Here is a 26998-nt window from a genome sequence, read left to right on the forward strand (position 1 = left end):
TTTGGAGCACTAAGGGACACCCACTGATATAAGCATGCATTCCCGTGGTGACAAGAGATTGGCAGTAGGAAATCTGAAAATGTTAGTCTCAGCTAAAACACAAGGAATCGGGCTGCTTTCGAAGAGTTTGGGGACTCTGAGCTCTTGAAGTTAGATCGAAAGCAGCTTTAGCAAGCATCCTGGGGCATGGGGGCGTGGCACAGGTTGGGAAATTGGGAGCTGGTTAGATTTGACCAGTCCTGACTTTGGGCCAGACTGGGAAAGGGCAGTATCGTCACAGTCTCTGTGTGCATTTCATTGTTTTTCTCTAAATATAACATCGAATCAATCTCCAGGGCTGAAATTATTTACACACACAGTCACAAGAGGTTCTAAGTATGGTCAGGTTAGAGAACCAGAGAGAATCCCTGATACAGTCAAAATGATACAGTAATGCCTATTAGTAATCTCCAAAAAACAATTATCTACCTTCATTGATGGACAGATGAATGCTTAGAGCGGTGTTCCTGGTTGACATTCCTTTGCCCTTCCTTTTTAGCGAGTGATATTGTACTGTCTTTGGTAATCCAAAACTGAAATGCATGGGGGATATAATTTTTCTATAAATGGAGTTAAACATATTTATAGTTTATACATATTTATGATGTCCTAACATTTATATTTTTGTATAGATGTATATGTTTTAGTGCGTGTATCCCCAGTCTTCCCTGTTTGCTCTGTTGTCTGACTTTTCCGGAATTGAAAAGCAGACCTTCAGAGTTTATTTTAAAAGGGCCACCACAAATCAGTTCGGAAAGAAAGAAATATCTTTGCAAATGACTTTAGAACAGTTTGTTGCTACGGTATCTGTGTAAATGTTTGGTTATTCACCACACATTATACACTAAAATTGCAGACAGATAAAATTAGATGCAAATAAAATATTTTGAAATGTTTAAAGGGGGAAAAAAAAAGGCAGATTTCTGGAACGGGAGGAATTTCAAATCCTAAAAGAGAACGGAGGAAATCACAAAGAAGGCCAGTGCATGTCATTGAAACAAAAAAACTCAAACACACCCAAATGAGTTGCCTAAAGCGGATCTTCCACAGAAAACATTGGGAGCCCTTGGTTTAGAGAAGATCGCGGTGATAGGGACAGTCCCATGTGTGTGGCTAATGTTACATGCGCTCCATTTTTACGTGACCGAAGGGAACATGCAGAACTCATCGGGGTCATTGGCCACATGGACTACGGTGCCGTGTACTCCTGGCAAAGTAGCATCTGAGACCATGGCACGTCCCGTTACTCGTTATAATCAATTTAGTAGTCAAGGAAAATAGTCCTTTGGAGGGGAACCCTGAAATTGGCATGAATTATCAAAAGTCATTTACCCCTCTTTGGTGCACTTCATTTCCTTTCCTTTCTTGTATGAATTCGTGAGACATTTACCGCGTATACATACTCTCTCACCATGTGGATGCTTTTCTGTGCCCGAGGTTATAAATAAAGAGTAAGAGAGGTCAATAATGTGATTACAACGAAAACACATTACTCAAATCTTGGACGTGGTGCTGCCAGCCTTCTCCTATTTGGAAAAACACAGCCTTCCTTTCCTCCCTATTAATTTCTCACTTCCTCAACGTCTATTCATCCAGTTTCTGAATTTCTCAGATCTTCGATTTTGCATCGCCTCCTGCCCGCTTTATTAGCTGGTTCACTGCCAACTAACACCTCTCTCCCCGAGTAGGCAGGAGAAATAAAAGACTCTGGAATTGCCCTGGTCCCCTGTTAGCAACCCTGATGAAAAAGCTCCACCAGAAAGAGTGAAATCATAGTATACAATGAAGTTTGGGGGGGGGGGGATCCATGGGGTGTTATCCTCAGTGCCATTCCTGTTGTCCGTAATTGAAGGTGACCGCATGACTATCGAGAAAACGGACAAAGTGGAGAGCGCCCCAGGCTAGTCATGAAGGAACTTCGTTTTGTCTCAACTAGGTCGCTTGCTTAGCCACGCGGCCAGTCTGGCTCCTCATTTTACCCATGTGACGTCCTCGTTGGGTTGGACGACCTCGCAAATGCCTCAGTGTTCTGTGGTTCCCTCTGAAGGTCATGAAACGAGTGCGCACCGAGCAGATTCAGATGGCAGCGTCCTGCTACCTCAAACGCCGGCAGTATGTGGACTCCGACGGTCCCCTAAAGCAAGGACTGCGGCTGTCCCAGACTGCGGAGGAGATGGCAGCCCACCTCACAGGTACCCGCGGGCCCGCTCTGGGGGTGGGCCGGAGCGTCCGTGACAGGTCACACTTCTCCGGAGGCCTCGGCGGGCACCACCAGATGATGGTGCTGGCCTTCAGAGATGCTATCTACCCTTCAAAGCCGCTCCTAGAAGCCTCCTGTCGTAATCCATCCCGCCTCAGAATTCTAAGTGGTTTTGTCTGTATCTGATGTTACGTGCGACCTGTCCTTCTGTGAACTCCTGTGCTACAGGACCCGGAGGGCCAGGGTTTCTGTCCCCTTCCTGCACTCATCCCTCTGCTGTAGCCCGGAGCCTGGCCCACGGGAGTCAGGTTTGCTGGGTGAACGAATACTTTGGGACCAGTGGTTGGAAAGATTGGCATCCTAGATATGCTCCTGAGGTTCTAAGTTTGGGTGTTGTTTCTTGTTTTGAAATCAGATGCTTTTTCGGGGGGGAAAAAAGTGTCTTAAATCTGTCCAGAATAACAAACACTTATTACTTAGCTACGCTGTCAGTTCGGTTTTTATGTAATAGAATTTTCTTCTATTGGATTCGTGTACTGGAGATTTGGAGGGAAAAAACGAATGGCTGCAGTGTTTCTAGGGTGACTGTGCCCTTTAACGGCTGCAGGTGGAGTTCAACATTGCAGTGACTTCTCCAGCTCGGCCCTGATTCCTCTTATCTGCTCAGACTGGACTCTTCTCTTTTTTATTCTTGCACTTCGTTCTGCTCTTCTGAGTATCTGCCTCCACCTCCTCCTTCCCTTAATGGTTTCAGCCTCCATACTGGTAGCAGCAGCTCCCTCTGCCTCCCTGTATTACCTCCAAAATCATGAAGCCAGAGCCTGCGTGCTCTTAGGGTATGTTGCCATTGCTGTGGAGGAAGAATGATGGGACAGTAAAAACCTGAGGGTGTCCTCAAAGGGGTGGTTCCTGACTCCCCCCTGAGACCGTAGAAGTAGCCCAGTCAGGCATTTGCCTTCCTGTTCCTCAGCATCAAATCCACTCCGTGCTTCCTTTCTTTCGGACTGGGTTACCCTCGACAAGAGCGGAGCCAGATGACAGACGTGGAATAAATTACTAAATGCCTTATTATTTCTAGTAGGATGGCCAGTTTATAGCGCCAGAGTAATTCCTTGTAAACTTGCCATCATAGCCCTTGGTGTGCATTAATCATCTCCGGCTGCCCTGTATTCATTCGAACCTGGGAACGGTAATTCTCTGCAGTTGTTGGTAGAAGATAGAAGCAAGAGCTATTACACAGACTTCCAGAACATGACTCTTAGTTGCCTGAGTTAAGACATAATGGCTTCCTAGGAAGGTCTCTGTTGTCCCTGGAAAACCACCAGGAAATGTGAGAAACATGAAATGTGATCATCCTAAGATTTTGTCCGAGGTCTTTCTGTCAGTTGAGCAATCTGAATAATATTATGTCTTCATTCAGCAGACCACCTATTGAATATCTGCTATTGCCAGGTGCTGAAAAGTCCTAGAGATAACTAAGGTTAGGATCCTAGCTCCTAAAGAGCTTAACATTGTAGCCAGGAAATGAGGCAGATAAATCACTGATGACAGGAGGGTATGATGTAGTAAGTTCCGCAAAGGGAGAATGCCTCAGGTTCTGTAGGGACAAAGACGATGGTCGTCTCAATTAGCCTAGCAGGTCAAGGATGGCTTCCCAAAGGTCTCGTGGTTGGGGCGCCTGAGCGGCTCAGTTAAGCATCTGACTCTCGATTTCAGCTCAGGTCATGGTCTCACCGTCATGAGATCAAGCCCCGCATCAGGCTCCACACCAGACATGGAGCCTACTTAAGATTCTCTTTCTCCCTCTTCCTCTGCCCCTCCCCCACTCACATATGTGCGCTCGCTCTCTCTCTCTCTCTCTCTCTCTCTCCCTCTCCCTCTCCCTCTCCCTTTCCCTTAAAAATTAATTAATTAAAAAGGTCTCGTGGTTCCTAGCATACAGTCAGGGGTTAGTAAATAGAAGGGGTGAGCTAGGTTTCAAAAGAACCATTAGGAGCTCACCAGGGGCCAGTGGAAGGAGGGTATCTAAATTCTCAAATGTGAATTATGGAAAGATCACTTTGGTGGCTGTGGTGTTTGGGGAAGGCCCAGAGTAGAACCAGGGAAACCACTTACAAGGCCACAGAATAATCCAGTGAAAAGTGAGGACGACCTGAGTTAAGGACGCCGTAACAGTGGAGAGGAGAGGAAAGATTTGAGGAACCTATAGGACTTGGTGACTGGTTAACTCAAGTTGGGAGCCTCATGGAGGACAGAAAGGGGTCCCCTTCTTCCATGTGCAGCATAGTCTCCTGCTTTAGGCTGTCGCTCTGAGTTCCAGTGGGGCACACTGACTTCTCATCTGTACCCCCTCCCTGTACATTTTATGTTGTGGCTGCTTCAGACCTGCTGCATTAGATTCCACTCCCACATTATATTCCATCTTCTGAAATCTGTTAATGTTTCATCCAGATTATTAAAGATGGCTCCCGCAGCCCCCAGCCACCTTTCCCCAGTGTCTCCCTCCTCCCACAGAAAGGGTGAGGGAATGTCGTTTTTCTTCTTAGAAAGCATAAATTCATAGCATGGAGACTAAGTGCATGTCTACGTACTGAATATTAAGACTCCAGCCTTCTTGGGGCGCCTGGATGGCTCAGTCGGTTTTAAGCATCAGACTTTGGCTCAGGGCATGATGTCGTGGTTCGTGGGTTCGAGCCCCGCATCGGGCTCTGTGCTGACAGCTCAGAGCCTGGAGCCTGCTTCCGATTCTGTGTCCCTCACTCTCTGCCCCTCCCCCACTCATGCTCCGTTTCTCTCTCTCTCAAAAATAAATAAACATTAAAAAAAAAAAAAAAAGAATTTAAGACTCCAGCCTTCTTGCCCACATTCTGCTGCCCAGAATACCAGTAGCCAGTCACATATCCTTCAGGAAGGTGATTACAGATTCTTCCCTGGTGAATCTGACCTGCCCAAGACAGAAGACCTACAAAGACATTGACATTGGGAAATAGCCCATCCAAGTCATGCTGGGTGATAAGCATACGAAGTTTCTGTCAGCTCTGTAGGGCCTCACTTTCAGCCATGAAAGAACCTACCATACCCTCTGTGAAAAGGAGATGTGGAAAGAAACCGTGAGAAGCAATTTGGATGAAGCAGACAGCTGAGAGAAGAAAACTTCGAAAATACCTTCAATGATCGCCTCGAAACAAGAAGAGAATGCTACTTTTAAAAAACAAAGAACATTCAGAGAACAGCAAGAAATTTGGTAAATTTAACTACAGGGTAGTAAAAATGAAAAATCAGTAGGAAGGCTGAAAGTTGAGGAAACAAGATCTAACCTTGAAATCGTAGGGTTTCCAGGGGTGCATAGCTGGCTCAGTTGGTACAGCACGTGACTCTTGATCTCGGGGTCGTTCGTTTGAGCCCCACACTGGGCCTGGTGCTTACTTAAAAGGAGGGGGGGTGGAAGAAGAAAGAAATAGTAGGGGTCCCAGAAAGGAAACGGAATCACAAAATTTCTCAGAACCAAGAGACATGAGGGGGCACCTGGGTGGCTCAGTCGGTTAAGAGTCTGACTTTGGCTCAGATCATAATCTCACAGTTCAAGCCCCGCATCGGGCTCTCTGCTGTTAGCACAGATCCTGCTTCAGATCCTCTGTCCCTCTCCTCTCTCTGCCCCACCCCTGCTTGCTCTCTTTTTTTCAAAAACAAATAAACATTAAAAAAAAAAGAAAAGGGGCGCCTGGGTGGCGCAGTTGGTTAAACGTCCGACTTCAGCCAGGTCACGATCTCGCGGTCCGTGAGTTCGAGCCCCGCGTCGGGCTCTGGGCTGATGGCTCGGAGCCTGGAGCCTGTTTCCGATTCTGTGTCTCCCTCTCTCCCTGCCCCTCCCCCGTTCATGCTCTGTCTCTCTCTGTCCCAAAAAAATAAATAAACGTTGAAAAAAACAAATTTAAAAAAAAAAGAAAAAAGAACCAAGAGACATGAATTTTAATTGAAAGGGCCCACTAAGTATTCATCACGATGGTTGAAAATAGACCCACACCAAGGTACCTTCTTGTAGGATGTCAGAACATGGGGTCAGATGCTTTCAGATAGGTCTCTCATGAACTTATGGACCTGTCCTCTCACTCACCTTTCTCTGTGCTTTATACCTTTTCATTCCTCCACTGTCATTTTATTTTGGGTATCAGGAAGGAGAGGAGATACATAGGTGTCATCACTTGGTCATATTTAACCAGAAGTCCCAGCATACTTTGAAAACGTACTGAAATGTCCATTGCTACTGATGCGTACTCAACACCCTCGTCCATCCATCCTGCCACATATTGGATTAATAATTGTGTTTCCCATCCCCATCTCGTGTATCTTTTCCGCCTTAGTCCAATCCGAATCCGGTTGTGCCAACATCGTGTCCGCAGCCCCTTGCCAGGCAGAGCCCCAGCAATATGAAGTACAGTTTGGACGACTACGGAATTTTCTCACTGGTGAGTACTCGGCACTAGGAGCTGCTTCTTATCAAGAAAGAATCATGCAAATTTCCCTCAGAACCTAGTATATTCCAGGTATGGTGTACATAGTAGAGATTCCAAGGTGGTTTCACACAGCCCTTGTGCTCAGTATTACAATCTATTGGAATTCGTAAGAGACTTAAATCGCAAGGTGAAAGTGTGCAAGAACCAGGGCTCCAGATGTTTTGTTCACCGTTTTATCTGTGGCTGTCAGCAGAGTGACTAGAACTTGGGTTGAAACAGCGAAAGCTCAATCAGCCGTGTAGAGAAACATACTTAAATGTAGAGAATTTGAAACGTACATTGAAATTGCTGTTACTAATATAGCACATCTCAGGATGAGCTTTTCCCCTTATTTCCCCAAGTGCAAGGCTGTTGTTCTCATGAATCAGCAAGATAAAAAATTAGAAGTAATTTAGACCATTCATGGGTGGTCTAAATGACCACTAGAATGCAAAACCAGTAGATACGAGTTCCAATCAGTTCTGTTAACTCCCTGTATGACTTTTTAAATTAATCACTTAAAAAAAAAATGGAGTTGCTTGGCCTCTCTGGGGTCCTGGTTTCCTTGTATTTGAAATAGAAAAGGCAGTTCAAGGGGCACCTGGGTGGCTCAGTCGGTTGAGCGTCCGACTGTGGCTCAGGTCATGATCTTATAGCTCGTGGGTTCAAGCCCCGCCTCAGGCTCTGTGCTGACAGCTCAGAGCCTGGAGCCTGCTTCGGACTCTGTGTCTCCTTCCCTCTCTGCTCCTCCCCGACTCATGCTCTGTCTCTCCCTCTCCCTCTCTCTCTCTCTCTCTCTCTCTCTCTCTCTCTCTCAAAAATAAATAAACATTAAAAAAAAATTTTTTTTAAAGAAAAAGCGATTCAAAGGTATAACCAAGTGTTCTCATCCATCCAGTCCTAAGATGACTGATTATACTTTTAATGTTGGAAAGTCTATTGCAGTGAGGGAGACCAGCTTGATTCAGGTTATTAATCAAACTTTCTTGAGTACTTTCTTCATACACGATACCTTGAAGTACAAGAAATACAAAACTCTCTGCCCTCAAAGGATTGAGAGTAACTGGCAGATAAAATGGTTAATAGTAAATGTAGTTAAAACTCTTTGAGATTGTTTTCTTTTTTTATTTGAAAAATCCTCAATAATAATCTTTAATGGTAAAGATGCATCTAATGCAATCAGTTATAAACCAAAATAATACATCTAGTTTTATTTCACTTAGGGTTGTCCTGATTTTACTTGACCTCTAATAGTTTGTATTTTAAAGGAGAGATTCCATATTTCCTGTGTCCTGCGGTTGGGGAAAAATGGCCAAAATGTTACAGGGAATAAACGTTACGAAATAAAACCTTAGAGAGGGTTATCTTATCAGCCTCAGAGTTGTTGATTGATGGAATTCAGAAGTGTAGTCTTTTAAATGGTTACAAAAATGAAAAAATCATGAAACTTAAAGGTTTAGTAAAAAGAGTCTATTAAGTTTAAACTGAAAAGAAAGAAATTCCATTAAGATCCTCATATCATATGAATGTTAAATATCTCAGAACAGTGATCAGCTGCTCTCCATCTCCAGTAAGGATTTAAAAAAAAAAAAAATTGAATTTATAAGAAGGATTTCATTCAGAGGTAAGCAAGAACTTGGAGATAATTTTATCATTGGCATTCGGTTTGGAGGCTTAAAGCAGTATTTCAAAATTTTTAATTCAGTCTGTAGAAAGACGTTTTACTGTTTTTAAAATAGGGCTCTATTTCTCTCTCCACGATAGATTTGTCTCTCTGTGCTATTGGTGGGGAAGCTGGTTTGGAAAGGAATGCCTAACTCTTCTCAGCCTTTCTCTTTCATCCATTCAGCCGATATTTATGTTAAGCAGTGGTATTGCAATAGAGAGTATTGATGTGGAGCCCACTGTCTAATGAGGGAGACAGACAAAAGCATAAAGCCCCAATGTATCATTACAATAGTGATTCCTTCCCCGTACTCACCCCGTGAGATGACTCTTGTCATAGATACGACTTATTTCCATTATGCCTGACACTCGTGACTGTAGTGATACTGTATAGATTTTTGTTTACATTTTTAAATCAATGAAGCATAGATATGATAGGCTCATTGGAATAATTTTATGATACAGAACTGTGGTTACTTCTTGCAATGGAGAATTATTAATACATTTAATTGCTCACTGATGTGATTTATCCTGCAAAGTTTTCTGCTTCAATTTATTTCTTTGGGCTCTTGATGTTATTCTTAAATATTTACGGGGCGCCTGGGTGGCTCAGTCGGTTGAGTGTCTGACTTTGGCTCAGGTCATGATCTCATAGTTCGTGAGTTCGAGCCCCGCGTCAGGCTCTGTGCTGACAGCTAGTTCAGAGTCTGGAGCCTGCTTCGGATTCTGTGTCTCCCTCTCTCTCTGCTCCTCCCCTGCTTACATGCTGTCTCTCTCTCAAAAGTAAAGATTAAAAAAATATATATATATACCTGCTCAAACTCTTAACATGGAGTAAATGTTGACTCCTTGTATTTGAGGAGGCTGGTTTTTTCCTATTATGTGGTATCTTCTTTATTCTCATCTCATAATTTCCTTCACCCAGAACTTTACTTTGTAGTCAGTTGTAATCTATTAACCCTCTCCTTTGTCTTGTTTCAAAACTGAGGAAGTTATCTTATTTTACCTATAATTCCTTAATCCACTGGGCACAGGTTATTTGGAGGGGGTGAATATATGTTTTGTCGTGTGTTTTTACAGACTGCTTTTCCTGAGACATTTTTGCATACCCTCAGGCCTCTGAAGAGTAGTCAACCAAGTCAAATGAACAAGTGTTTCCTAAGCACCGGAATAAAGTATAAGATATAGTAATTAATCTAAGTAAGAAGCAATCCTAACCACAGAAGTCTAAAACTAAAAGTTTTTAAATAAAGTTCAAATGTAGTGGAAGAATTTTCACAAGCCAGTGTGAAATCAGTGTTGAATTTTGTACGTCTAGGAATCGTACTCTGAAGGAAAGGTGAACGTTGGTTGGGGTAGTCGAGAAGGCCTTCCTGAGTAGGGGGTAGAATTTAAGTTAGCATTTGCAAGGTGGGTTGGATTTCAGTAAACGGTGGAAGAGGAGGAGGAGGAGGATTCGGGGTGTGGGGAAAAGATAGGAGCAAGAGGATAGAGATGGCGATTTTCCCCTCTAGGAGCAGGGAGAAAACCAGCTTGGTTGAGAACAGGGCTTTCCGATTGCAGAGAAAGCCAGACACCCTGGAGCCAGGCTGAGGAGACACCTGACCACTGGGCCTGGAAGCGTGAGCCTCATCCTGTCTCCTGGCGGAGATGACCAGCAGGAATGTTAGTCTAAAGGCAGTTGGTGACAGGGTTTGCAAGTGGGATGGCACAGAGGCCAGCCTGAAGTCCGCTGCAGTACTTGCTTGCGAAGGGAGGTGAGTAAGGACCAGAACTCAGCGGAGGTGTGAAAATGGAAAACAGTGTCTGGATCTCATAATTAAATTTCCAAGGGAGACTCTCCAAGGCTCAAGATCAAAGGAGGATGACTCGGGCTCTGTGACAAACCGGGGCTTAAGCTACATTGGGCAGAAATAAGTCAGGTTGTGCCTCGTACATCATGATGATGGTGGCCTCCCACGGTATAGACTGCAGTAGGAAACCGAGGCTAGTATTTAAGAGACGATACAGACTTGTGATAAAGAACTCAGCATCAGCTTCACGGAGGGGCACATTCCAGTTTTAGGAGATGATAAATCTCGAAGATAGTAGGAAAATAAGAACCTCTCAGGCTGGAGCACCCGGAGTGGTTTCTTCCTCCGTAAGTCATCTGTGGGCGAGAGATTCTGGGAGCTCCCCTACTGCTGTGGGCCCTTTTCTTCAGGAGGCACAGTAGGAAGAGCAGAGGCTTTGGAACCATTCGGTCCAGGTGTGAATCTGGGGCCGGCCGTGACCCTTAGACACAATGACGGATGTCAGGTTGCCTGGGTCACAGGAAACACACGCTCCGTGTTGACTCCTGAAAGTGAAATGAGCATTTGAGGAACACGAGGGAGAAGCGGAGCCCAGGAGGGAGGGAGGTGAGAAGTCAAGCTGGGCAGTGTGGTGTTTCAGAGTAGAGGCCGGGGTGCCACGCAGTGGGGTCAGACCACACAGAGACAGGCAGGAGGACACGGACTGACAAGCTCGGTTTTCACTTAGCCTCATGTCCTTTTCGCTGCTGATTTCTGCAAACTCCACGAAAAGCTTCCTCTTCTTTCCCACCAGAGGAGCGTGGCTCCAAGTAGGCATTTGTTACCGTGGCCGGCGGGTAGATGGATGGGAGGAAAGAAAATCACGCTTTTCGGAGGATATGCTCCTTTTGAAATTAGAAAAAATCTATTTTAAGTGGGTCCCCTTTGAGCAGAATCCGAAGTGCGTGTTATGATTGCAAGGAAACAAGATTGATCATGTGGGTCGCACCTTGTTCCACGTAATGAGTATGTTGATCAAAATGTTATTTTATACCTGACCGGTTCTCTTCAGACAAGAGAGAACAGCTAAGCAATTTTGAAACTGAGCTGAAACAGCAGTGATTTTCAGTCAGTTTTGAAGCAGTGCAGCCCTGTTTCTTGCTGGCTAGGTTCTTTCTATAAACTTATTAAACTAAAATGCCTCTCATTTTGAAAAGGAAGCCTGAAACTAAGATTTTAAGGAATTGCAAACAATTCTTCATCCCCATCGTATATTGGAAGTCCAATTGATAAGGATTGAGCTGTTTTGGTTTTGGTTTTTTCATTAGTATTTTGGGGAAAAAAAATTCCAGAGCTCTTCTAAAGAACTACAGCATTTAGGGGCACCTGGGTGGCTTAGTTGGTTAAGTGTCTGGCTTCGGCTCAGGTCATGATCCACAGTTTGTGTGTTCAAGCCCCGCGTCGGGCTCTGTGCTGACAGCTCAGAGCCTGGAGCCTCTTTTGGATTCTGTGTCTCCTGCGCTCTCTGCCCCTCCCCTGCTCGCGCTCGCTTACTCTCTCGAAAGTAAATAGACCTACAAGAATTAAAAAAAAATTACAGCTTCTAAAGAAAAAATTTTCAGGAGCTCTTCTAAAGAATTACAGCATTTACAGAAGAAGCATTTAAAGAATTGGGGTGCCTGGGTGGCTCAGTCGGTTAGGCATCCGACTTCAGCTCAGGTCATGATATCACAGTTTGTGAGTTCAGGGCCCCACGCCGAGCTCTGTGCTGACAGCTCAGAGCCTGGAGCCTGCTTCAGATTGTGTGTGTGTGTCTCTCTCTCTGCTCCTCCCCCGCTCCTGCTCTGTCTCTTTCAGTCTCTCAAAAATGAATAAACATAAAAAAAAAAAAAAAAGAATTAAAGACCAAAGTCTGTATCTGGGCCCTCCATAGAAACACAACTGATAGGGCATATGTGCAGAGAGATACGTTTTAAGGAGTCAGTGCATGCAGTTCTGGAGGCTACTAAGTCCAAAATCCACAGAACCGGCAGGCAGGCTGGATACCCTGGGAAGCGTTGCAGTTCAAATACAAAGAATTCCCTCTTCTCCTGGCAGAATTCCCTCTTCCGGGGAGAGCAATCTTTGTTCTTATAAGGCCTTCAATTGATTGGACGAGGCTCACCCACATTATGGAGGATAATCCGCTTTACTCAAAGTCTACTGACTTAAACGTTAGTCGCATCTACAAAACAAAATACCTTCACAGAACCATCCAGAATAATGTTTAACTAAGTATCTGGGCATTATGACCGAGCCAAGTTGACACGAAATTAACCACCACAAGTCCACCCCCTGTCAACTTGGCACCCGTACCCATCTCCTGAAAGCGTACTTACTCTCCAAATAAAGATTATTAACAAGGTCATTATTCCACCTAACATGATACAGCTCTCCTGAGGACAATGAAAAATGCACTAATCCTTCCCCCAGAAGAAAAAACAAAGTCCTTAGGTGATTTACTCTTTTCCTTGATATCCTGAAACTTAAATACTATGGCATAAAGTTAACAATACTTAACTACTCTGATACAAAATCAGAGTAATTTGTGTACGTGATAAGGGAATAAGAGAGGAAAGAAAACAAAGATATTTGCCTATAGGTAGATACACACACACACACATTCACAACAAAATAGGGAGGGTTACATAAATAATCTTCATTTCTATAACTGGTCACATATTTCATTCTTGGTGGGTCACTACCTTCTTCTACCCGTTCTGTATTTTCTTTCCTTTCGGCGATCCCCTCAGCTGGTCCTGGGTCTTTACCGGATGGGATGACCCATACCTTCATTTCTGAAGAGCCTTGGGCCATTACTGGACCTGCCTCGATTAGAGTTTTGTAGTTTTCCGTTACCCTTAACCAAGGGACAGAATGAGACCAAGAGATGCCCTAAGGGATCTCCTGTAGCCCAGACATACCCTTCCTTTCCTCCACTGTGGAGTGACCGTCCAGCGTCCCCTTGGTAGTCAGGATCAGTCGGCCCAGCCAGCACTGCAACTCCCTTCTTTGCCTGCTGGAGACAGGAGGAGCCCAGAGCGGCCTGGTGACAGTCACAATTTCAGTTCATTTTCTAAACATGTCTTGCAGTAGGGACGCCTTTATTCTAAACTGTACGTATTGTACAATTAATTCACCTGCGATAAAGTGAAGTAGGGTGTTGGGTAGAGATACCATGCGGGTATCATTTGTCATCAAATTAGGGAGGCAAGATTCTCCGATGTTCCTGATTTTGAGCCATGAATGGATTCTTTTTCACGGAGGGGAAAAAAAGATGCCGGCAGAAGCAGCAAATGCTGACTTAAAGCATTTGGGTACTTGTTTGTTTATGTGCAAACATTACACTAGGTATAAAACCGTTATGGCTGCCGTATTTCCGAATGAAACCGAAACTCACAAATCAAGTACAAGCAAAACCACAAAAGCATTAAAGTTCACGTTAACAGCAAGTGAATATATCGGATGGATTTTGCCGGAACTAACTTGCCGCTCCAGGTGGAGTTGGGGACGGTGCTGCTGGCTGTGACACAGGCTAGTCTGCACTCAGCTTCCCGGGGGCCCTTGCACCCCGCGTAAGGTCCTGCCACCCCCACTGGCCTCTGGCTGAACGACCTTTGTGCCTTCATGGCTCACTCTGCCCTCACTTAACGTAGGTGTCAGATACACCTCAGGGCTTTTCTCGTTCGCCTGTGACATTTAAAGCCGGACACTTTTTTGAACATCCTTTGTCACGTAGCTTCCTGATGTTAAAGTCTCAAATTAGTAAATGGTTGAGCCTTAATGACCTGAAAATGTCTCATCTGCAAATTATCACTGCAAAAGAGAAGTTTTATTTTGTAGTCAACATAATCAAAATGATTACACTGGCAGATATGGGACAACAAGGGATGGATGTTGTCATCTTAGTGTTAGGGCGTGCCAGCCTGGGTAGGGAGACACGGTAATGAACTCACAAAAATAAGTACTCCCTGATATCACTTTAGGTGACGGCTGCCAGAAGTAATCACAAAATTAAATCGAGCACCAAAATCGTATGTCAGTACTTGCTTAATGGCCATCCAGAACATTCTGAATACACTTGTGTTCGTTTTTTTTTGTTGTTGTTTTTTGTTTTTTTAATCATCATTGAGTTAAAAAGTGTCTGTGAAGAACTCACAGTCTCCCAAGAGTATATCTAAGGACCCTCAGGTCCGCACTCCCCAGTTTGAGAAACATATATTGAAGGGAAAGTACTGAACCTCGAAGACCTGGGCACAAACCCCTGAAGTGTCGTGAGGACTTAGGCAAGTCACTTAACCTCTCTGGGCATCAAAGTCCCGATTTGTGGCCGACTTCAGACCCAGTTTTGCTGGACTTCAGAGTCCCTGCTCTTCCTTCTTCAGTCAAAAGGCTTTGAATTTGCACAATTCCACGTTGGGCTTCTATGTCAATCGATAGTCCTGACCAGAAAGTGTTCTGGGATGGTGGGCTCCCCGGGAGAGTCCCATTATTCCTTGAAATTATACTGATTATAAAGCCCTCGTTTTTTGTTTTTTGTTGTTTGTTTTTTGTTTTTCATTGTAGATTCTGATTCCCAGCATAGCCACGAAGTGATGCCTCTCCTCTATCCTCTCTTTGTCTACCTCCATCTCAACCTGGTCCAGAACAGTCCTAAGAGCACAGTGGAAAGTTTTTACAGCCGCTTCCATGGGATGTTTCTGCAGAACGCTAGCCAGAAGGATGTCATTGAGCAGCTACAGACCACTCAAACCATCCAGGACATCCTGTCTAACTTCAAGCTTCGAGCATTCCTAGATAACAAGTACGTGGTCCGTCTCCAGGAAGACAGCTACAACTACCTTATCCGCTACCTCCAAAGTGACAACAACACCGCCCTGTGCAAAGTCCTCACCTTGCATATCCATCTTGACGTGCAGCCTGCCAAGAGAACAGATTACCAGCTCTACGCCAGCGGCGGCTCCTCCCGGAGCGAGGGCAACGGCTTAGAGCCCGCCGACATGCCCGCCCCTATCCTGCAGAACGAGGCTGCCCTGGAGGTCTTGCAGGAGAGCATTAAGCGCGTCAAGGACGGCCCTCCCTCCCTCACCACCATCTGTTTCTATGCCTTCTATAACACAGAGCAGCTGTTGAACACTGCGGAAATCTCCCCAGACAGCAAGCTGCTTGCTGCGGGGTTTGACAACTCCTGTATAAAACTGTGGAGTTTACGATCCAGGAAGTTAAAGTCAGAACCCCATCAAGTAGACGTGTCCCGCATCCACTTGGCTTGTGACATTCTGGAGGAGGAGGTATGAGTATCAGTTTTCTTGCCTACACCTGCCTTACTAATTTGCTTAGAGTTCTTACCAAACATGACCGATCTTATGGAGAATGGACTTCGTTATTTCCTTCGCCGTATAGCCGCAGCCAGACTAATGCCCATGTAACCTGTAGCCATTGAATTCCTGCTCATGCCTAACCTTGGAAGACATGAAAACTATCCTTAACAACATTAACTGAACATCATTAATGATCGATCAGTGTTTGTTACTGTCTGAATGTGGATAACATTGCTAAGCCTAATTAAAGACCTTTAGCTAATATTGAGATTTACAGTAAGTGTGGGTGTGGGTGTGGGTGTGTGTGGTGGTGACAGCGGTGGCAGCCAGGGTGTACGTTTGTGCAAACATAAACATTTAGAAGTAGGATTGCTGGGTCAGAGGGTCTGCACTTTAAATGATGATAAATGTTCTCATGTTCCGGTCCCATCAACAGTAAATGAGAACTCCGGTCTCCCTTCACCCTCACCAACACTGGGTGTTACTGGCCTTCCTGAGGCCAGTGCACGTCCTCTGGCTTCATGTCCCCCGGGGCGTTCCCAAACCCCATTTTGAAAAGTACACAGGAAGCGTAGTTGACATTTCACCCATCAGTCGGGGTAATGATCTTGTTCGGTTTGTTTAGGGATGGTTACCGAAAAGGCAGGCCGAGGGGCCCGAGTTTCAAGTCCCTGAGAGTTACTGTCTTAGAAAAAACATGTGGGCAAAGAAAGAAATTTCACAGAGTTCGCCTTCCCTGAAAGTGGCCCCACAACAGCTGGGGGCTAGAATATTTTCGTCATCTCACCACTGCAATTCAGGGAGCTGTGGCTCAAGTTAGTTTCGATGGAAAATTCTTTGCATGGGGTTGAACAATTAAGGAGTTTAGAAAAGTTCAACGTAATTTCCATAGGTGATAAGGATATCAAGAGTATTGGATGCACAAAATAAGCCCTTTTTTCCAATTCTTGTTTTCTTAATCAACTTCCAGTTAATATGATCTTTGAATTTTTGTTTCTTGTGACTGAGATGATACAGAGGAGTTTGTTGTGATGAGTAAAAGGTCTAAATTCCAGTACACACCCTTTGATTTCTAGAATCTTACAGTACCCTCCAAAATATCTTTTTAACTTTATTTATTTATTTATTTATTTATTTATTTATTTATTTATTTATTTTGAGAGAGAGTACAAGTGAGGGAGGGTCAGAGAGAGAGGGAGGGAGAATCCCAAGCAGGCTCTACCCTGTCAGAGCAGAGCCCAGTGCGGGGCTCGATCCCCCAACCATGAGATCGTGACCTGAACTGAAACCAAGAGTCGGACACTCAACCAACTGAGCCACCAAGGCACCCCCGAGATATTTTTTATTGCTCATGTATTTGAATTTTTAGATTTCTTTTCCTAGGAGACAATTCTAGCCTGTTGAGCGTTCTTCACACACAACTGAAGGATGCTGCCTTCGTTGAGTTACAACCTTCTGTAAATACAAGGAGAGAAATTATTCCTGCTGACCTTATCAGCTTGATGATATTGTTTGGAGATTATTCTAGGCATTACAAGTTAACATAAAGGAAGATAGCAAAGAGAAAGATAAATACAAAGGAGGAAAGAACATTAGGTTCAAAAAAGGTTGTAAGATTCTGCCTTGGCTACCACTGAGAATTAGCTCTGTGACCCATTCTGTAGAGATTTCCAGGCTTTGGAAGGCGTGCGTTTGAAGACCCAGAAGCGAAGAATAACATGACGAATTCCAGGAAGTGATAGAAATTAAATGTAGCTACCGTTGGGAGTGGTAAGACCGGAAGCAGTATGGCGCCACAGGCTGCGTGAGGGATTATGGTGGCCTGAGCAAGGGGAGTGGTGGCAGGAAGGGAGCACAGTGGACAGGTTAGATGAGAGCTCCCGCATTGGATTCAGTGGAGGGGCTGGAGGGAAAGGAAGAGTCGAGGAGGACATCTGTGTCTCAGACTTGACCACCTGGGTGGATGGTGGGACATGCCATTCAACTCAGCAGAAGTGATGTCAGGGGAGCGCTTGTTTTGTTTAGGTATCTTCCTGATTTATTCGCCATTATCCAGATGGAAAGTACCATAGATTCTGCTCCAGTATGAAGGCACTGCTTTCCTTGTGAACAAACTTTCTTTTACCTTTAGAACTAAAGTTGAGATCGTCCCATTAGGTTGTGAGGGGTTTCCTGTTTGGGATTTCTACCCCTCCCCCCCCCACACCCATTTTGTCATAGCAGTTTAGGGAAGTTTTTGTTGTTATGGTGGGGAGGGGGGTTGTTTTTGGTTTTTTGGTTTCTGACGAGGAACATTTTGGGGGAAAGCAAGGTATAAATCAGTTCTGATAGTTTTTAATGTTTCTTCAATGAGAACTTGGACTTCTTGTAGAATTCACAATTAAAATGGAAACTCTTAAAAAAATTTTTTAGTGTTTATTTATTTTTGAGAGAGAGAGAGAGACAGAGTGCAAGTGGGGGAGGGGCAGAGAGAGAGAGAGAGAGGGAGACATGGGATACGAAGCAGGCTCCAAGCTCTGAGCTGTCAGCCCAGAGCCTGACATGGGGCTCAAACTCACGAACCACAAGATCATGACCTGAGCCGAAGTCAGATGCTTACCCGACTGAGCCACCCAGGTACCCCTAAAATAGAAACTCTTTTTTTTTTTTTCACATTGATTTATTTTTGAGAGACAGAGTGAGACAGTGCATGAGTAGGGGAGGGGCAGAGAGAGAAGGAGATACAGAATCCGAAGCAGGCTCCAGGCTCTGAGCTGTCAGCACAGAGCCTGACACGGGGCTCAAACCCACAAACCGTGAGATCATGACCTGAGCTGAAGTCGGACCCTCAACTGACTGAGCCACCCAGGCGCCCCTAAAATAGAAACTCTGAATGCAAAGATCACAAACTCACATGCTCGTAGAAGCCAAGCAGGTAAAAGTACATGGTAAAGCTACATGGATCAAAGAGCTGGTAGGAAGTACGAAAGGACACGAAAACCCAATTAAAACCCCACTTTGCAACCTCTGCCTTAATCTTTGTGAAGCGACAGCCGTTGCACAAATTAGTGGATAAAATGTTTTAATGGTAGGCATTTAAAATATTGATCAGACCCAGCAATTCCATTTCCAGATATAGGCCCAAGAGAATTGAAAAGACACGTCCACACAAAAACTTGTACATGAATGTTCATAATATCATTATTCATAATTGCCCCAAAGTGTGAACAGCCCAGATGTCAATCAGCAGATTAATAGATACACAAAATGTGGTGTATCTGTGTGATGGAATACTGTTCAGCCATAAAAAGTTATAAAGATACATAGGAGCCCTGCTGTAATGTAGATGAGCCTCGTAAATAAACATTTTGCTACGTAAAAGAAGCCAGCCACAAAGGACCACATGCTATAGGATTTCATTATAGGAAATATCCAGAATAGGCATATCCGTAGAAACAAGTAGACTGTTTCCCCAGGCCAGAGGCTAGGGACAGGGAACTGGGCAGCGATTGCTTATGGGGAAAGGGGTTCTTTTTTGAGGTGATGAAAATGTTCTGTACTAGGTAAGTGGTCATAGTTGCACAATTCTGTGAGTATACTAAAAGCCATCGAGTTATGCTGTAAAAAAAAATTTTTTTTAATGCTTATTTTTTGAGACAGAGAGAGACAGAGCGTTAGCAGGGGAGGGACAGGGAGAGAGGGAGACGCAGAATCCGAAGTGGGCTCCAGGCTCTGAGCCGTCAGCACAGACCCCAACGTGGGGCTCAAACCCATGAACCACAAGATCACGACCTGAGCTGAAATGGGACACTTCACCAACTGAGCCACCCAGGTGGCCCGAGTTACACTTTTTAAAGAGAGTGCATTTTAGAGTATGTGAATTCTGTCTCAGTTTTAAAAAATCAGAAAACAAAAGCTCCAATGAGGGCATAAAATGTTCTCTATTAAGTCAAGTAAAACTGGATTTACGGCACTGCCCTGATATCTTCAACTTGGAAGATATTCTGGATTAACCTCTGAAAAGCTGTCAACTGGCACAGCAGTGCCCTTCTTCCCAAAGGTAGCAGCGCCCCCCCCCCAACCCCCGCCTCCTGTCTGAGACCCTGCATCCTCTAAGTTAGCAATGAGGTCCAGCGTTTACCCTTGTTGATTGGTAACTATGTCTTTTTAATATTCGAGCAACATGGCCAAACCACAGATACCAGATCAAGAATTTTCTCTGTGTTTCAGGTATGTGTACACGATCACCCTCATCCCTGCCAGCCTCCCACCCTCCTAGCAGCCCTGCACTACAGCGTCAGTCCACGCACTGTCTAGCGAGCCTTGCCCCAGTCCAGCAGTCTTTCAGTCTGAAAAGGAAAGCAGTCAGTGTTGTGAATGACACTCAGTTCTGTGATTTGTGTATACAATGGTCGTTTAGGTCTTTGCCGGCCTGTAAGAGTGTAACGTGAGCCTTGTTTGTACTTTTTATTTTTCTAGTAGCCACATGAAAAAAAGTAAAAGGGAAGAGTCAAATTAATAATGTATCTTATTTAATCCAGTGTGGCTAAAGTATTATCATTTCAACATGTAAGCAATATTAAAAAAATTATTACCGAAATCTGTTATATTCTCCTTTTTTGTCCTAAGTCTTGGAAATCTGGTGTGTTTTACGCTTACAACAACGTGTTCAGCTCCACGAGCCGAGAGCCGCCTTCTCTCGCTCCCAAGTCTTAACCAACTCCCAAGCCCGCCATATTTAATCTCGTCCAGTTCCATTGGCACCTGATGATGGGAGAACAGCCCAAGGCCAAATCTCAGACCCCAAAGAGTACCCTTGAGCTAAGAAAGCCTGGAGTGTGAGCTGAGGCACATCGAACCTCCTAGTCCAGGAGCAGACATCCATAAGAAGTCCGAGATTTGTAGGGCCTCCATGACCTAAAGCAGGGTTTAGCAAACTATGGCACAGGGGTACAAAACACAATATTCGAAGACCTTTTTATGCTTCCTTTTCTTATTTTTAAATTTCTTACATGTGTTTTATAATGCACACGGTGTCATTCAGTATTACACGAATACACTTTACAAATTAAAAATTCCTGTTTGGGACCAATGCGCATTTGCTGTCAGTTCAGCCGATTGTAGGGAGTTTGGGGTTTTGTCCTGTTGGCACGAAAGGAAGGAGAGGGAGAATTGGGCTGGGCATGTGTGAATCAGCTGCTTGTTCAGAGTTTCAGCTTGACTATGCTGAGGCCCTTGTGGGACTGGGTTGAGCCACAGAAGAAAATGTGGCTGGGTTATTTTAAGCTGTGGTCCTGGCATAGGGCTGATAGTGATAGCCAGCAGGAATGCTCTGGTTTCCCCATCTCTTGGTCTATACAGTCAACCAGGCACTTTTCCATGTACTCGGGACAGTCGTCAAGACCCCTGGAAGTGCCAGCTTGATTTTAGGGTCCCCACCTAGGAGGCGAAGACCCAATTCCCTAACTTCTTGCTCCAAATGAAGACCACTTAAGCCTCAGAGATGGTAACGTGCCCTGTGGATTACCTTCAAAGGGTCTCTGTGTAATTCATCCGGGGTCGTTTTTTGCTCCCACAGTTTTTATATAAACTTTCTGGTGTACAGCAATGAGTCATTCTTGAAATTTTAAAGTGTTGTTGTAACCTCTTTTGAAAGGAAAATTACTAATATTCTTGGTAACGCTCGGTAGAACGTTGGGCTCCCGAATGCTTATGTATTTTTAATGTTGAATGTCTGGAATAGCCATTTTGAATATTCATGGACGTCAGTATTTATTTTCTCTTACCTTTTCCTCAAATATGTACACATTGAAGGCATTTGTCTTATTTTGATTTTCATCGTGTTCAAATGGAAATGAGAAAGATGCCCTTTTCCTGTACCAGAACCTAAGGCTCGTAGACCTTTTTATTTCTAAGGCAGCAAAGCCAGTTGGTTCAAAAATCTCCTTACTCCCCGTTCACCTGGGGTTTAATTAAAACCCGTGTTAATTTATGAATTCCTGGACCGAGAGCTGTAGTGCTAAGTAAGGTGCTTGTCTACGAGAGAATGAAGGGAACCGGGATTTTGAACAGAGATAGTGTCCTTGGGGGGAAAAGGGTGAGGAAGGGGACTTCCCTCAGTGCTGTGAGCGGCTATCTTCTTTTCTGTCCCCACACACAGGAATTTATTTCCAAGAATCCCATGAGTCTCTTGGCTTTGTTTAAAGCTATTCTAAACCCATGCTTTGTTTGGGAAAATGTTTGAGACCCTCCAGAAAGTCTCAGTTTAACATTTCATCTTAGGGGGGCGCCTGGGTGGCTCAGTCAGTTAAGCATCTGACTTCAGCTCAGGTCATGATCTCGTGGTTCGTGAGTTCAAGCCCCGCGTCGGGCTCTGTGCGGACAGCTCAGCTCAGAGCCTGGAGCCTGCTTCAGATTCTGTGTATCCCTCTCTCTCTGCCCATCTCTCCTCTCTCTCTTTCTGTCTCTCTTTCTCTCAAAAATAAATACACATCAAAAAAAAAAAAAATCCCATCTAGGGACACTTGGGTGGCTCAATTAGTTGAGCATCTGACTCTTGATTTCAGCTCAGGTCATGATCCCAGGGTCGTGGGATCCAGCCCCGAGTTGGGCTCCGTGCTCAGCATGGATTTCTCTCTCTCTCTCTCTCCAAAAAAAAAAAAAAAGAAGAAGAAGAAGAACAGAAAAACCCTTCATCTTTATTTCTTTTTGGACACCAGCAGTTTATGGTTTATGCCTGGTCGCAAGGTGTGAGCGTCATTTATTGGTAACTGCACCTTTCTGGTTTACTATTTGTTCTGATGTGTCTAGGCTTTATTGTGACAGCCCTTACGGTGGTTTTGTATTAATTTCAAATCAAGACCACATCTGTCTTCGTCATTGACCCCAGTCATGGGAATGCCAGGAATTTTCTTAGTAGAGTAGAAACAGGGAGCGATGTGGTTTATAAAGCAGCTAAAACTGACCGATGAAGACCTGCCCACAGAAGAAAAGAACCTAAGAACGTAATGTGAATTCAGAAGTAAATCTTTCCAAATGATGCCCATCCGAATTAACAGTGGAAATTACCATTGACTTGTCTTTTGATCAGCTTTTGAAATCTCTTCTCCCCAGCCTAACGGAAAGGTCCACAGTATTATAATAATAGCCTCGCATCTGTATACTTTTAATATAGTCTTAGCTGCAGGACGAATGTCAGGAAGCCAATTTGTAAGTTGTAGGAGACTTTTTATGCAGTTATGCAGTCATGCGATGTTTTCCTGGGCTCACCCTTAACCGCGAGGCCGCTGACACTGGGCAGATGCTCTGTTTTTGCTGGACTCTTTGGTTTTCATGGCAGACCACTAAACATTTTTTTTCTTGTGTGTCTCTTTGCCATCCCCCCCCCACCCCCACTGTTCCCAGGATGATGAGGATGATAATGCGGGCACAGAGATGAAGATACTTCGGGGACACTGTGGACCAGTATACAGCACAAGGTTCCTCGCAGACAGCTCAGGGTTGCTCTCTTGTTCTGAAGACATGTCCATTAGGTACTGGGACCTCGGGAGTTTCACCAACACTGTGTTATACCAAGGACATGCCTACCCTGTGTGGGACCTGGACATTAGCCCGTATAGCCTGTACTTTGCCAGCGGGTCCCATGACCGCACCGCGAGGCTGTGGTCATTTGATCGGACGTACCCGCTGAGGATATATGCCGGGCACCTGGCAGATGTGGACTGTGTCAAATTCCACCCTAATTCGAACTACTTAGCCACAGGCTCGACCGACAAGACTGTCCGGCTGTGGAGTGCCCAACAGGGGAACTCAGTGAGGCTCTTCACCGGCCACCGCGGCCCCGTGCTCTCTCTCGCCTTTTCTCCCAACGGTAAGTACTTGGCCTCGGCCGGCGAGGACCAGCGGCTGAAGCTGTGGGACTTGGCCTCTGGGACCCTTTATAAAGAACTGAGGGGCCATACGGACAACATCACCAGCCTCACCTTCAGTCCGGACAGTAGTCTGATCGCCTCTGCGTCCATGGACAACTCGGTGCGCGTCTGGGACATTAGGAACACGTACTGCAGCGCCCCTGCCGACGGCTCCTCTGGCGAACTCGTGGGCGTGTACACCGGGCAGATGAGCAATGTACTGAGCGTGCAGTTCATGGCCTGCAACCTTCTTCTAGTGACTGGAATCACACAAGAAAATCAGGAACATTAATTTCTTTCTTCCTTTTTTTTTTTTTTTTTTTTTTTTTAATCTTTGTTGTAACAGACTGGGGCAGTAGTGGAAAGGCTCCAGGTTGCAAGTCTTAGGACGAATTGAGATTGAATCACTGACTGACTGTGAAAGACTCCCCGCTTCCCCCCCCACCCCACCCCCCCGCTCCCGTGCAGACGTCCCAAGCGCGTCACCCCTTCCCTCCCTCTGTCCCCCCGAGGGTCGAAGGACTGGGGGCGGGAGAGGTGCTGTCATTGGACATGAGATGAAGAATCAAGAGGCTCTGGAGGTCGGATTGCAAGTTCTTACAAAGATCCCCCCGCGTCCTCGCCCGGGCACCTTCCGGTGTGTGTCTCGCTTTCCCCGCGTGTAAACCCGAGATGCTGCTTCCCTCGCCGCCGCCACCGCCGGGTGCTGCGTTGGGCCCGAGGATGGCCGCAGGGCACGCTCAGGACAGTGCCCCAGGATCATGTGTTCTCGGTCGCCTGGGTGGAAGGGGGCTGTACTGGGGTAGGAATGAGGGGGTGGGAACTAGGAACGGGGCGGGGATAATCCTGGCAAAGAGTCTTTCCTTTCCCGTGATTACAGAGAACCAGGATTTTTTTTATTATTATAATTATAATTATTATTATTATTGAGAAGAGGAAACCTAGCACTGGCAGAGGGGCTTTCTCTGCTCTCATCTTTCAGGTTTTACTCCTGGCACTGGCTGTGATACTTGGAATCTTGAGGTTCAGGGAATTCAGAGAATTTGGTAGCACAGTGTTTTGGGAGAAAGGGAAAATTTCTGGGGTGACGGACTGATCACTCCGGCTGACATGTTTCTCGAAGCGGGCGGTGGGGGGGTGGGGGGGTGGGGGGTGCGTGTGAGCAAGTCCTGGGCTCTGGCGGTGATGGTGGGAGAGAGTCTCCTCGCGGCTGCCCTTCTGTGAACCGTTCTCTCCCCCCGAAAGGACAGATTGCGGCAAAGAGATGAAAATAAATCGAAGCGATAAGGCAAAAGATAGAATTAGAAAATGTTAAATTTCCAAACGCCCACCTCTTCAGAGGCGTGGCTCTCTCAGCATCCTTTTCTCCTGCGATCGGTTGCTCCCACCTGCGCTGCAACAGCGGTTTAATGAACAGTCTGCGGAACAAATCGTTGAGTACGCCCGCACGCATAGCCAACTGTGCTTTGAGGATAAAGCAAGTTCGAATTCGTGGAAAAAGGATTAAATATTTCTGTTTTCTGAAAAGAGTTATTTTGTATTTTGTTTTCTATTAAAATGTATTTAGTTTCAAAAAAAAAAAAAAAGTGTCGTATCTCATTGAAACTGTGAGGACAGATGGGCGTGCGGCCTGTCCCGGGGAGGCGCGCAGCCCGCCTCTCCCGGGGATGGCAGCCAGGGATGTAGGCCAGGCCAGCCCCGATGCAGGTGTACTCTTCTCTGCCCCTGTGTCCTGTGCAGCTTACTGTGAATCGTGATTCCTCTTCCCATTCACAGGAATTATTGGTCGCACTTAAGACTGATCAAATTTCTGGGGCTCCTGGGTGGCTCAGTCGGTTAAGCGTCCAACATCAGCTCAGGTCATGATCTCGCGGTCTGTGAGTTTGAGCCCCGCGTCGGGCTCTGTGCTGATGGCTCAGAGCTTGGAGCCTGCTTCACGTTCTGTGTCTCCCTCTCTGTCTACCCCTCCTCCACTCACACTCTGTCTCTCTCTGTCTCTCCAAAAAAAAAAAAAAAAAAGACTGATCAAATTTCTGGGGCACCCGGGTGGCTCAGTCAGTTAAGCATCCGACATCAGCTCAGGTCATGATCTCGTGGTCTGTGAGTTTGAGCCCCGCGTCGGGCTCTGTGCTGACGGCTCAGAACCTGGAGCCTGCTTCACGTTCTGTGTCTCCCTCTCTTTCTACCCCTCCTCCACTCACACTCTGTCTCTCTCTGTCTCTCCAAAAAAAAAAAAAAAAAAAAAAAGACTGATCAAATTTCTAAGGGGCATAAGAGCTGTGTTGTTTCATTAATTTAAACCATTTATTGAACAATTCCAGATAAAGGTCTTGTGCAAAAATTTAAATGATGCGAGAATTTTTTAAATGTACTGGTGAAACATCAAAAGCTCTCAGGAAACCAAATAGGAAGATTCTAGCATTACGTGTGAAAATTCTGTTTTTACTTGAGCCTAAGATGCTAATAATGATAGGAAATGTTTCTTAATCATAAAAATCTGTATATTTGAGATACCGTAAGAAGGATCCTATGGTAACTTAGCCAGCGTCACCCTCCACATCGTCTGTGGAAGAGCCTAGATAGAATTCAGATGTGTTCTTATCTGTAAGAAGTGAACTCTCAAGTTAGATTGTATGCTATATTGCTAGAAACAATAGTCCCTAAATTGAGCTGAATCATTCTCCAGAAGTGAAAATACCACTGTTTAGGGATGATTTGGAAAGGGTTTGTGTTTGTTTTTGAATGCAATATTCTTTGATTAAACACAAAAAATGTATTAGGTTGGTCAGTCTTAAAATTACCGATCATGTACATGCTTTGTAGTTTCAGTTGAAGCTCTTAATGATCCGTATGTTTGGCCTCTCTTTGCTGTTTTGAACTAACTTTAATGTGGAGTAATTTAACTTAATAGAACCCTCCTCACAACGTCCCCCAGATTCTTAGAAATATCATATGTGTGATTATGGCCACGAGGGTGCATATGAACATCGTTCTACTCTTAACGTTGCTCTCCTGTGTTGTTTTATTGTCTCTTCAGAGCAGTTTTGTTCGGCGGACAGGACTGGTGATATCACCACTTGGTACATGAAATACCTAAAGCCCAGAGAAGCTATATTATCTACACCCAACAGGGAATGATCACATGTCTTGGATGTTTTACAGAGAGGAGCTCTATTTAGTATCCTCAAGTTCTAGCTGGAGGATATAGCCCTGAAGATAGAAAAACCTTAAAAAAAAAAAAAAACCTTCAGGAAGGAAATATGCATATTAAATATATATGTATGTATATGCAGTGCTTACTATCTCTCAGAAATCATTCTATGATCTCCATAACAACTCTGGGAGCTAAGTGCCATTTTTATCCACATTTTACGTTGGGGATTTTGAGGCCCTGTTGGATTAAGTCACTTGCCAGAGAGTCACGCAGCTAGTAACCAGAATTTGAACCTGGGCAGTCTGGCTCCAAAGTGCATGTTCTTCCCCACACTCTCGTCTTCCTTCGTTCCTGCATTGCCAGGTAAAGAGTGACCTGAGGTTACTAGAAATTAAATATTCTTGCCAATAGTTGTTAGACTCATGC

The 26998-nt window shown here is 45.0% G+C and overlaps 1 protein-coding gene across 6 annotated transcripts in view; it reads left to right on the forward strand.

The window, feature by feature from the left end:
- TAF5L (TATA-box binding protein associated factor 5 like) overlaps positions 1–24945 on the forward strand; it is a 33036-nt gene extending 8091 nt beyond the window's left edge. For 4 of the 6 annotated variants that reach the window (XM_023240440.2, XM_045039962.1, XM_003993933.6 and 1 more), the window contains exons 2-5: positions 2087–2231; positions 6601–6705; positions 14775–15499; positions 22913–24945. In XM_023240440.2, the coding sequence (XP_023096208.1) occupies positions 2090–2231; positions 6601–6705; positions 14775–15499; positions 22913–23710 (1770 nt within the window). In that variant the 5' untranslated portion in view covers positions 2087–2089 and the 3' untranslated portion in view covers positions 23711–24945. Of the gene's footprint in view, positions 1–1975; positions 2232–6600; positions 6706–14774; positions 15792–22912 lie in introns of those variants that run through there. The other 2 variants (XM_045039961.1, XM_023240441.2) reach the window with 2 other exon arrangements.
- The last annotated feature ends 2053 nt before the right edge of the window (positions 24946–26998 follow it).

The sequence above is a fragment of the Felis catus genome, chromosome D2, assembly GCF_018350175.1.
Source record: "Felis catus isolate Fca126 chromosome D2, F.catus_Fca126_mat1.0, whole genome shotgun sequence".
Classification (NCBI taxonomy): domain Eukaryota; kingdom Metazoa; phylum Chordata; class Mammalia; order Carnivora; family Felidae; genus Felis; species Felis catus.